Here is a 13,122-nt window from a genome sequence, read left to right on the forward strand (position 1 = left end):
TTAATCATAGCTAACACTTGGTCCAACAATCATGGAAGAAGCCTGGAGATACTGACAGGTTTCAGATAGATTATATAATGGTAAGACAGAGATTTAGGAACCAGGTTTTAAATTGCAAGACATTTCCAGGGGCAGATGTCGACTCTGACCACAATCTATTGGTTATGAACTGTAGATTAAAACTGAATAAACTGCAAAAAGGTGGGAATTTAAGGAAATGGGACCTGGATAAACAGAAAGAACCAGAGGTTATGCAGAGTTTCAGGGAGAGCATAAGGGAACGATTGACAGGAATGGGGGAAAGAAATACAGTAGAAGAAGAATGGGTAGCTTTGAGAGATGAAGTAGTGAAGGCAGAAGAAGATCTAGTAGGTAAAAAGACGAGGGTTAGTAGAAATCCTAGGGTAAAAGAAGAAATATTGAATTTAATTGATGAAAGGAGAAAATGTAAAAAAAAAAGAAATTGAAGCAGGCGAAAGGAATACAAACGTCTCAAAAATGAGATCGACAGTAGATGCAAAATGGCTAAGCAGGGATGGCTAGAGGACAAATGTAAGGATGTAGAGGCTTATCTCACTAGGGGTAAGACAGATACTGCCTACAGGAAAATTACAGACACCTTTGGGGAAAGGAGAACCACTTGTATGAATATCAAGAGCTCAGATGGAAACCCAGTTCTAACCAAAGAAGGGAAAGTAGAAAGGTGGAAGGAATATATAGAGGGTCGATACAAGGGCGATGTACTGGAGGACAATATTATGGAAATGGAAGAGAATGTAGATGAAGATGAAATGGGAGATACGATACTGCGTGAAGAGTTTGACACAGCACTGAAAGACCTGAGACGAAACAAAGCCCTGGGAGTAGACAACATTCCATTAGAACTACTGGCGGCCTTGGGAGAGCTAGTCCTGACAAAACTCTACCATCTGGTGAGCAAGATGTATGAAACAGGCGAAATACCCTCAGACTTCAAGAAGAATATAATAATTCCAATCCCAAAGAAAACAGGTGCTGACAGATGTGAAAATTACCGAAAAATCAGTTTAATAAGTCAAGGGTGCAAAATACTAATGCGAATTCTTTTCAGACGGATGGAAAAACTGGTAAAAGCCGACCACGAGGAAGATCAGTTCGGATTCCGTAGAAATATTGGAACACGTGAGGCAATACTGACTCTACGACGTATCTTAGAAGCTAGATTAAAGAATGGCAAACCTACGTTTCTAGCATTTGTAGAGTTAGAGAAAACTTTTGACAATGTTGACTGGAATACTCTCTTTAAAATTCTGAGGGTGGCAGGGGTAAAATACAGCGAGCGAAAGGCTATTTACAATTTGTACAGAAAGCAGATGGCAGTCATACGAGTCGAGGGATATGAAAGGGAAGCAGTGGTTGGGAAGGGAGTGAGACAGGGTTGTAGCCTATCCCCGATGTTATTCAATCTGCATATTGAGCAAGCAATAAAGGAAACAAAAGAAAAGTTCAGAGTAGGTATTAAAATCCATGGAGAAGAAATAAAAACTTTGAGGTTTGCCGATGACATTGTAATTCTGTCAGAGACAGCAAAGGACTTGGAAGAGCAGTTGAACGGAATGGACAGTGTCTGGAAAGGTGGGTATAAGATGCACATCAACAAAAGCAAAACGAGGATAATGGAATGTAGTCGAAGTAAATCGGGTGATGCTGAGGGAATTAGATTAGGAAATGAGACACTTAAAGTAGTGACGGAGTTTTGCTATTTGGGGAGCAAAATAACTGATGATGGTCAAAGTAGAGAGGATATAAAATGTAGACTGGCAATGGCAAGGAAAGCGTTTCTGAAGAACAGAAATCGGTTAACATCGAGTATAGATGTACATTTACACATTTACAGGATTCGTGTTTTATGAATGACTTTACGCAGCTTGCTATGAATCCATCTTCTGTGACAATTACTTACTCTCAAAGGAAGACCTTCACTAGCCGAAAGAAAAAACTGTGGAATTAGGACAACCCTGTCGCATTTGGGAATGGGGACTGATATTTGGAAGGAGCTGGTGTGTAGGAATAACGGTGGAATTAATAAGTCGGAGGAGACTAGGAATGCTTTCCGGATGAGTTGCGCTTCATCATGTTCCACTACTGCTTTTGCAACGCAATAATTACTGGATAAATTCGGGAGTGAAAATTTTTCGTTATTTACCCTGTAATTTTGACCTTTCTCCTGGTTATTTGCATATTTTCCCTAAAAATTCAGTCAACACCTTGTTTTATGAACTGGCAACCCCAACAAGACCTGCCTTGTCTTACATAAAATATCCGTCCAGCAAGGCTGGGATGTCCACACAACCGGGCTTCGAATCGTCGTCTACTACCAGCGTCCAACAAACCCTTTCTTGGCATGGCACACATCTGCTCCACCAGCAACGTGACAGGAACGAGAGGTTACCACATCTGATACAGCCCTGCCAAGACATGAAACTGCTTCACGGGCTGCGAGATCAACACATGAGCAAGGCTGCAGAACATGTTATCGGTTGACGCCGGGCCGTGCCACTGGATGAGGGCGTGGATCTGTAACTGTTGTATTTTGTTGGAATCATACAGAAATTTACACGCTTGACGTGTGTTTTGCTGTAGCCACATTCATTTCCGATGGATGACTGTAGCAATTGCCAACCAACAGGGCTAACATTGCCTACGTGCGAAAGGAACCGCTATCCTTCACCTCCAAAATACCCAAATGGGTAGCTCTCAAATGTTCTTCATCTGAAATTTGAAAGCAGGTTTTTCATTAACTAACTTCGCTGTGTCAATAGCTCTCTTACACTTGGGACTAAAATCAGCTGTACATTTTTCAAGGTAAATTTCAGATCTTTCATCTAAGGCTTTTCCTGAGAAGAGATAAAAGTCAGATGAAATGGTGTGACATGTATAAGACTTGTTTTACATTTCTTTCAAATACTTTGAAGTACTTTAGACAAACAGTGCCACTCCCGTGTCCAAGTTCCAGAGATCGGCAAAAATCGGTAGCCTTCAGACATGCATAATTGCTTCAGTGCCCGCTCGCTACCCTTTTAAGATCATACAATACCATACCGAAACAGCAACAAAGAACTTGATAGTTGAAGAAGTGTTAGATGTGTAGGCGGAAGCTGTGTGGACCAAGCACACTGTTGCTGCAGGAACCATGTAGTGATAGACATGCACCTGCGGCTCAGGGTCTAGTAGTGCCGGCACTGTAGCTTGGCGTGACCTGTCAGAGGGCTTCCTACCCTCTGTAGCAAAAAGAAACTGAGTGAAGTATTAAACGATCAGTTTGAACAAATATCATGTGACGTCCGCCCAGACCAAATGCCGAGAATATTAACGATCAAAATGAAGAAAGAAAGAAAAACCTTGGTAAGGTTGCTGCATCTGGATCAGGGAGTCCTGGATTCGATTTCCGGCCAGAGTGAAGACTTCTTTCATGTGGTGGACTGAATGTTGTGTTGTCATCATTATTAATTAGCATCGGCACGCAAGTCGTCCGAAGTGGCATCAAATAAGAAGATTTGCAGTAGGCTGCCGAAAATTCCAAATGGGTTCTCATAACGAACAGTGCCAACGATTATTTTATTTTTCATAGATATCTGTTCAGTAGCAGTCATTTCTTTATGATGTTGCATAAACAAAATGACACAGTATACAAGATACTCTGACAACAACATGCATTTATAATTGCTCAACAAGGTAAAGGCTTCTTTCATAAGTGTAAAGTGACAGCACGTGAGATATGAGAACTAATGTACCTCTGTTAATTCACAGTCTTTTCTGGTCAGATTTGGCTTCCCTTGCACTCTTGGTGGGACTCTACATCACAGCGGCCGCAGAATGGCACTGCTCTCGTGCCTGATGTTAAGCACCGCCAGAGGACAAAATATCAGTAATGAGACGACGCGCACCGGTAGTAGCAGCAGACAACTCTCCGACGACTAGCGGTCAGTACGTGTTGTGCGAACCCACCTGGTACTCCTCTGGAGTGGTGACGTAGTTGCTGTACGTGTTGCACAGTCCGGCGAGCACCGGCGTCGTGTCCTGGCCGAACACCTGCCGCACGACATCGCGCATGCGCCGTCCAGACATGGTGGTGAACTCGCCCGGCACGCACATCAGCACGAGGTTTCCCACGCGTCCCAGGTGCGTCGAAACCACTTGGGGCTGCCACTCGAATGGGAATGTCATCTGCCAGATTGCGCAAAACATACACTGTAGATAGAGCACAGGTGGGCCAGTTTACCTCAAAAGTAAGCACATACACCACTTTCTCAATCACACAGTAACCTATCAGCTTCTCAGTAAGCAGCTTTCTTTGTTTTTTAATACAGCTTATAGCAAAAGCTGAATCTAATGTTATTGCAAGATGTGACATGTGGCCACGCAAGAGCTATGCTTCCATTTTATGAAATTTAAAGTGCTGAACAATGCTGACATGGTCGGTGGATAAATACTTCGTGGCCACTAGATGTAAGGCAACTGCTTTATTGATGCATTCCCAATAAACTCATCTACAGAATATCTGAAAAAGGTTACAAATGTCAAGAGTAGCCCAGTAATGGTAGCTAAAAGACAAACAAAATACAATGAAGAGTGCATGAAAGAGACATACCAAGTCACCGAAAAGGACTTTCTGCAGGCAATGTGGAGTCATATGCATATGGCACATTCCAAAACGTAACTGAGTGCACAAGGCATGACATAGCACCTAAGATACCAGAGTATCCAGTAGGTGAAGCTAGTGGTATTATACCGTAGAATTCATAAGAAAAATGTATTTTAAAATATAGGGAACAAGTAATAGAATGGCCGCACATATGAACCACAGGAAAAAAGTATACTAAAAAGACATAGCTCAATGTAATATAGCTAAAACAAAAAGAGTATATGCAACGTAAAGTAGGAATCATGAGGGGTGGGGTGGGGGGGGGGGGGGGACAGGAGGGTGAGAAACACGAATGAAGGGAACAAATGCATTTGATTACAGAAATAATAAAGGAAAAGTAAAAAAGTATAAACATATCTAAAACCAAAATCATGTAGTATACAAAACATGCAATAACAGTAAGACTAAAATGCCCTCTCATCAGAATTACGTTGAAGTGAGAGTGTATGTTTGGCATAGGTGCCTGTAAGGAAGTAGAAGGCTTAAAAACTACTACAATTTTTTTTAAAATTTAAATACAGCATGAAGGACGAAGGGCTCAGCCAACAGATTAGTCTTCTAATGTACCTTGGAGAGAAGTACATGGACGTAGCTTGCATATTACATTATGCAAAAAAATGGATAGGCAGAGAGACCATAGGCGATAGCTGCCAAATAACAATGACACACCTTAATGACAGAAAACACTAAACAAACTCTATGCATCCACAAGAATCAGTAGGCCCCTAATGGTGACACTATAAAGTGCATGATAAATTAAACAAGCATACAACAAAACATGATAAGACAGGAATAAACAAAACAGCATGAAAGTTATAAAACTCATTAGTTACTAATTCTGATGATGTCACATTTTAGTCTTACTGTTATTGTATGATATAAAACATACTTAAATACTTTTTGCTTGTTTGTTATCTCTCGGCAATGAGAAAAGTTTAGCATGCTCCACTGATATTTCGCCTCCCTCCCTTCTCCCCCCTATCCCTACTTTAAGTTACATATACTGTGCAGCTTTAGCATTATTATATGAGCAATATCATTTTTATACGTTTTTTAAATTTTATTTGTGTTGCTGTGATTCATCATACGTACGAGGATTCTTTTCCGTCTTCCCTGTATTTTAATTATACTTTTATCGTGTGTTCTTCGATATAACATGCTATCACTAGCGCCACCTGCTGGGCACTTCGTTCTCTTAGGCATTACGTTACGCCTTGGGCATTCACCTACATTTTGGGATGTGTCAAATTCACATAACCCCATATTGCCTGTTTGAAGTTCTTATCCCCGACTTGGTGTGTTTATCATGCACTGTTCATTGTATTTTCTTGTTTCTCTCTTAGCTGCCATCATTGTGCAAATTCTTGATTTTTGTGTCCACCCCTTCTCTGAGTGTTCAGCACATCTCACTGCCATGCAGCGGGCCTACGTTTGATTACTGGCTGGTTCAGAGATTTTCTCTGCTCAGGGACTGGGTGTTGCGTTGTCCTCACCATCATTTCATCAGCATCGACAAGCTGGTCACTCAATTTGGCATCAACTGTAAAGATTTGCAATTCAGTGGCTGAAATTCCCCAAAGATAATCCCTACCATCAGTGCCATATGGTCATTTCATCATTTCATTTTTGATTTTGCTAGCCTTTTCCTGGTGCTCCAGAGATGAGTGTATTTGAAACGCATCAATAAAGCAGTTGCCTTACATCTAGCGACTTAAGCATTTATCCAGCGTCAATATCAAGACGACCCAACATTTTAAATATCAATAAAATTACTTTTTTATTTCAGGAAATATAAATTTGAATGATCCACACACAGATGGAAACAGCAAGTGACGAATTTCATAAATACAAGTAAAAAATGTTCAGTGTTATCCCATCCTGCTGCATCTAAATTTTCACCTGACATGTGCATTTGGCCCATTGCTAGTATTTTGCAGAGATATCCTGTTTGTTAAAATAGCTTTATCCAGTGGCTTATGTATTTTCTAATTGTTTGTTCAGTGATGATCAAAGACTCTGAACTGAAATGATCGACTCACTTCTGCCTGAATCAACAACACATATTATTCACAGTGGTACCCATCTTACGAATGACGTGTACTGTCTGTCTGCAGGTACGAACCCTTGTGGTAGTAATCGAAACTTTCGATCCTCTTCTATGCAACAGTTCGTAAATTATCAACATATAATTAATGTTTTAGAAAATAAAATTAACTACATCGCATCCATCAATTGGAATAAAGCTGTATTAGGTTTCTGTTTAGCAGAGACATGAGATACATGTTCTCTGTTAACTCAGTGATAAAACAGCCTTAGCAAATTCTATAAACTGCAGTAAAATTAAACATGCGTACAGAAAACAAAACTAATGTGTCAAATTACAGAAAAGCGACTACTACCGATATAACCAAATACTATACCCCCCCCCCTTACACACACACACCCACAGAGGGTGTGACATATTTAGGTACAGATATTTTTATATCTGGTTCCCCAATATGTACCCAGACCAATGTGTTGATCGTTTTTTCTTCGCATTGAACAATCTTCCTACAAACACATTACAAACCTTATGACCTAATCGTTTCAGCATGGTTGTACTGTACCACTAAGTGGACTACGCCTGCCAATATAGACTAACTGTTTTGCGTCCAAGTGTCCTCACTTCAATATCTGACCAGAGGAAAACAAGCATTAACAGCCTGCTCTTGACACATGTACCTGGAGGTACCGACCAACCTAAAAACATACTACTTGTAATTGCTATAATTATTAGTTAGCAAACGACTTAAATACTCATGTAATTTTGTTCAGTACACCGTCCTCAGGCACCAATAATGTATATGCCCTTACACCCATTACAAATATATTCAGTGACAAACTGTGATTTTTTTATTACTGCCAGTTTCATCCATAGTGGTTTAATAAAAACTGTGGCTGTGTCAATATATCATAGATCCATAGAACGGAAAGATATGCAGCTGCTGGCAGTTATGTAATTTGAGTAGGTATTATTATCCTGTAAATGATGTCACAATAACTGTTAAATTTTATATTTACCATCAACTGAAGAAAAAATATGTATCCAAGAAATGCAAATGTGAATAATCACATAAATGTGTTAAATATCATTATTTGACATAGCCTGTTTAAATGAGATGTACAGTATATACGTTATGTAATATAAAATAAAGGCAAATCGGTATTGCATTTGAATGATGTAGATACAACACTATCCAAAATCGGACACAATATATCGATAATTCTTGTGTAACACACATGTTATTGTTAAGTACTGTGTTACCTTTCCGGCAGCCAAGCTTGTGACTTGTAAATAGGAAGAATATACGAGTGTCTAGAACAAATATTAGTCCCGCTGTTTTTTTCATGTAGTAACTTTAATTGACTTCCTCCGTGGAATGGTCTGAAAACCTCCGAAACCAGTAAAGGTCGATGAAATACATTTGATAATATTGGTTCGTTGCTGTATATTGTTTTCACACTAATATGTACGACGTATAAGCTTCTTCAGTTGCTTAATATAATTATGTCACTTCCATAATATTCATCTGTGTTGTAGACTCTTTCACAGTGTCATATGATGCACCAATATTTCAACCACTATTATAGGTGTGCATCAACAGAGTATCTAGCAATAGCATTTAACGTATACTGTTTAATATGTAACTTGACAGACATACAATATGTTATAACAGCCTTCTGGAACCTAGCATCACTTATATGAACGGCCACTGTCGACAGGAAAGATTTATTGGTGCTGTTAAGCGAATCAATAGTTTTTGGTACAATTTGACATTTTGAAACCCGTCATAAAATTTGTTGTACAGGAAGAATACATTGAACGAAACACTCTACCAATAAATTAGCTGCTCAGACATACGGTGATTATTTGAAAAATGTTGAATATTGCCAAATCCGTAGCTCGGCAAGTGGTTGGAGAAATGTACACACCTATTGATCTGTAGCAGACAGTTACCGCACAAAACGGGAAGTACGTGTCCCTGGATGACGGCACATTGGTAATCAGATAATATGGCACAACACGATCGTACTTCGTAAAGCGAATTTCGGTTTCTGTTGATAGTTCTTCTGACTCAGTGTTCATAGTTACTATCCGTTCGAATTTAATGTCTATAATTATTAACAATTACCGAGCGAGGTGGTGCAGTGGTTAGCACACTGTACTAGTATTCGAGGCGGTGACGGTTCAAACCCGCGTACGGCCATCCAGATTTAGATTTGCTGTGATTTCCCTATATCGCTTCAGGCAAATGTGGAGATAGTTCCTTTGAAAGGGCATGGCGGACTTCATTCCCCATTCTTCCCTAATCCGATGCGACATATGACCACGCTTTTTCGTCCCCCCCCCCTTCCCCCCCAAATCAACCAACCTTTGCAGTATCGCTAAGTGTTAACAACAAACATGAAACAGCAATAATTCTCTTTGTGTTTTCTTGCTTGCTAACAGCATCTGTGCAGGTTCCAGGATCATACACTAATGTGGAATGCATTTAATATTTTCAGCTTAGTACCGATGAAGACCAACTTAAGTGTTATTTTAATAGTTAATTTCTTGGACATTCATTCGAATTATGTCGACCTTTCGTTAGAGAATGCTGTAACATTAGGAGAATCAGGAAATAACTCTGATGATACAGAGTTGTAGTTTCAATGGCGACAGTTCCTCCCTAGCCCCATGAAAAATGTATAGTAAAGCTTTCATTGACAAAGGAAAAGTTGTAAATTTGTTGGTTACACATAGGAGGAAGAAAACACAAATTTAAGCAGTATGCAACGCCGGTTTCACATCATAAGAACTGAACATGAATTGTGTAAATGGAAGAAAGATTTACACACAGTACGAAACATGCGACGAAATGAAACTCATATAAGTGTGAAAGAAAACCTGCTAGAAAAGTTTAGAACTGCTTGAACTGCTTATGAGTATAAATGCACCATTGTTGGGGATGATCTAAGAGACTGAGCCATCTGAATCGAAAGACGAACGAACATTACTGACTTCCACTCTTGCAGATTCAGGAAATTGTAAGGAAAAGGGATTCGCAAAAGTACTAGGTTTACATGAAGTAAACGTGTAGAAGATATGCCATTGATGCAGTCAGAGACAGCAAAGGACTTGGAAGAGCAGTTGAACGAAATGGACAGTGTCTTGAAAGGAGGATATAAGATGAACATCAACAGAAGCAAAACGAGGATAATGGAGTATAATCGAATTAAGTCGGGCGATACTGAGGGAATTAGATTAGGAAATGAGACACTTAAAGTAGTAAAGGGGTTTTGCTATTTGGGGAGCAAAATAACTGATGATGGTCGAAGTAGAGAGGATATAAAATGTAGACTGGCAATGGCAAGGAAAGCGTTTCTGAAGAAGAGAAATTTTTTGACATCGAGTATAGATTTAAGTGTCAGGAAGTCGTTTCTGAAAGTATTTGTATGGAGTGTAGCCATGTATGGACGTGAAACATGGACGATAAGAATAGAATAGAAACTTTCGAAATGTGGTACTACAGAAGAATGCTGAAGATAAGATGGGTAGATCACATAACTAATGAGGAGGTATTGAATAGAATTGGGAAGATGAGAAATTTGTGGCACAACTTGACTAGAAGAAGGGATCGGTTGGTAGGACATGTTCTGAGACACCAAGGGATCACCAATTTAGTATTGGAGGGCAGCGTGGAGTGTAAAAATCGTAGAGGGAGACCAAGAGATGAATACACTAAGCAGATTCAGAAGGATGTAGGTTGCAGTAGGTACTGAGAGAAGCTTGCACAGGATAGAGTAGCATGGAGAGCTGCATCAAACCAGTCTCTGGACTCAAGACCACAACCACAACAACAACAACAACAACATACCTGTCTTCAGGAACCTCAAGGCAAATTTGGATCAAAACATTAAAAAAGCCCTGTTTAGTCGAAAAAGTTTTGTAATCTGGAGAAATGCAAGAGAACAATTTTCAACATTGCATCCGAAACGTCTTCTGACCAGTTGCAGAAAACACACTGACGGAAGAAAAATCGCAACAACAAAAAATAATTAATGTTGAGTAAGGAAATTCCGGAAATGCATTTCTCTAGGCAACATAGGTGGTTAACAGTTGCAAGATCACAGCTTAATGTAAGCGCTAGATAAGCGATTACAAATGTGAAATGCTGGTGCATTAATAACCGTTGAACAGTCACAACGTTGAATGCAAGCATGCAAACGTGCATGCACTGTTTTGTAGAGGTTCGGATGTCACTTTGTGGGATGGAGTTCCATGCCTAATTATGTGCTCGACGGGAGACAGAACTCGTTACTGAGTAGCCCAAGACGACATGTCGACACCTGTAGAGCGTACTGGATTACAACAGTGGTATGTGGGCGAGACTTATCCTGCTGGAAAACATGCCCTGGTATTCTGTTCATGAATGGCAGCCCAACAGGTCGAATCACCACACTGATGTACAGTTTTGCAGTCATGGTGCGTGGAAGAATCACAAGAGTGCTCCTTCTGTCATACGAAATCTCACTCCAGACAAAACGTCCATGTGTAGGTTCAGCAGGTCTACAAATAGGCCCACAACTGGCCTCCTTCTAACCAAGAGGCGGCCATCACCTAGGCAGAACCAGCTTCCATCAGAAACTGTAACAGACCTCCATACTGTCCTCCAAAGAGCTCTCGCTTGACAGCACTGCTGTCGCAAATGGCGGTGGTTTGGGGTCAATGGAATGCACGTTACAAGGCGTCTGGCTCGGAGCTGTCCTTGAAATAACCAGTCTGTAACAGTTCATTGTGGCGCCAACTATTGCTCAAATTGCTGCTGCAGATGCAGTGTGTTCCACCAGGGCCATACACCTAACACCATGGTCGTCCCTCGCGGGAGTGCTGTGTGACCGTCCACAGCCCGGTCATTCTCGTATCTATCGCTGCTAGCAAAAATTTACATTGGCTACAATCCCGTCACGCCTTTTTGCAATATCTCAGAAGAAACATGTAGCTTCTCGTAGTCCTATTACACGACCTCATTCAAACTCAGTGAGGTGTTGATAATTAGGGCTTTGCCGCCTTAAAAAAATGGTTCAAATGGCTCTGAGCACTATGGGACTTAACATCTGTGGTCATCAGTCCCCTAGAACTTAGAACTACTTAAACCTAACTAACCTAAGGACATCACACACATCCATGCCGTAGGCAGGATTCGAACCAGCGACCGTAGCAGTCGCGCGGTTCCTGACTGGGCGCCTAGAACCGCTAGACCACCGCGTTGCCGCCTTAAAGACGTCTCAAAGGCAGCGCTCACGACCGTTGTAGAGTGTATTTAAAGCAAACCTGGTCCCGCCCTCATAGTGACTCTATTAGAGCCATTCTTAAGCGACTGGCGACAAACTTTACATGCATCATCTTTCAGATGTAGAAATACCGCTACCAATTTTTGTTTGCCTCGCTTTTAATGGTCTAAAAACTTTTAGCTATGGACTCGATTACGGAGTAAAAGAAGGAATCTATTATTACAATAATATGCAGTGAAATGGCGGTATATGCTTTATAAAAAGATTGTGTCTTCATCCTTCTAATAAGGTGAACTAATATTTTATATGTTGCAGTTCCCATGAGCTATCTCTCATAGCAATCAAGGAACCCACAATTATGGCCAGATGACTAGTTTCGACCGGTCATAACACCATGGTTGATTATTACCGAATTGCATTTCATTTGATTTCTTACCCCCATTTATCTTCGTATTTGCATTGCACTGAAAATATCTGTACTACAATGCAAATATCGACGACACGCGCTATGAGACTTGTTTGTAAACGAACTTATTCATTTACTCACGGTACGTGCCATTGACAACAGTACTTACTTACTTACTCATTTACTTACTTTACACGATAAGGCTCCTCTTTCACAGAATTCTGTTTCCTGCTTTCTACCACAAATCTGCAGCAAATCCTTATGAATTCCATCTCTCCATCTTTTCTCCGGTCTGCTAAGGGGCATTCTTCTGTGGGGCGTAAAATCCACAAAAAAATGGCTCTGAGCACTATGGGACTTAACTTCTGAGGTTATCAGTCCCTAGAACTTAGAACTAGGTAAACCTGTCTAACCTAAGGACATTACACACATCCATGCCCGAGGCAGGATTCGAACCTGCGACCACAGCGGTCGCGCGGTTCCAGACTGTAGCACCTAGAACGTAAAATCCACAGATCTGGAAGCAAAATTCCCAGCTCATACTGGCCGTTTGGTTCACATCAGGCCTACAATATTTGCTTTCTTGTAGATCTCACCCAGTTCAAAATTGTACCGGATGCTCCATTGCCTAGTTATCTCTTACAGTACTGCACCACAGAATTTCCTTAAGATATGCCTTTCGAAAAGGAGTAGATCATTTTAGAAATTTTTTTCTGAA

The 13,122-nt window shown here is 40.6% G+C and overlaps 1 protein-coding gene across 1 annotated transcript in view; it reads right to left on the reverse strand.

The window, feature by feature from the left end:
- The window catches only part of LOC126455831 (neutral ceramidase-like), a 205,711-nt gene that overhangs the window by 64,409 nt on the left and 128,180 nt on the right, over positions 1-13,122 (reverse strand). The window contains exon 8 of the mRNA XM_050091593.1: positions 3,988-4,206. Coding sequence (XP_049947550.1) covers positions 3,988-4,206 — 219 coding nt within the window. The remainder of the gene's footprint in view (positions 1-3,987; positions 4,207-13,122) is intronic.

Source organism: Schistocerca serialis, chromosome 2 (assembly GCF_023864345.2).
Source record: "Schistocerca serialis cubense isolate TAMUIC-IGC-003099 chromosome 2, iqSchSeri2.2, whole genome shotgun sequence".
In the NCBI taxonomy this organism is placed as follows: Eukaryota; Metazoa; Arthropoda; class Insecta; order Orthoptera; family Acrididae; genus Schistocerca; species Schistocerca serialis.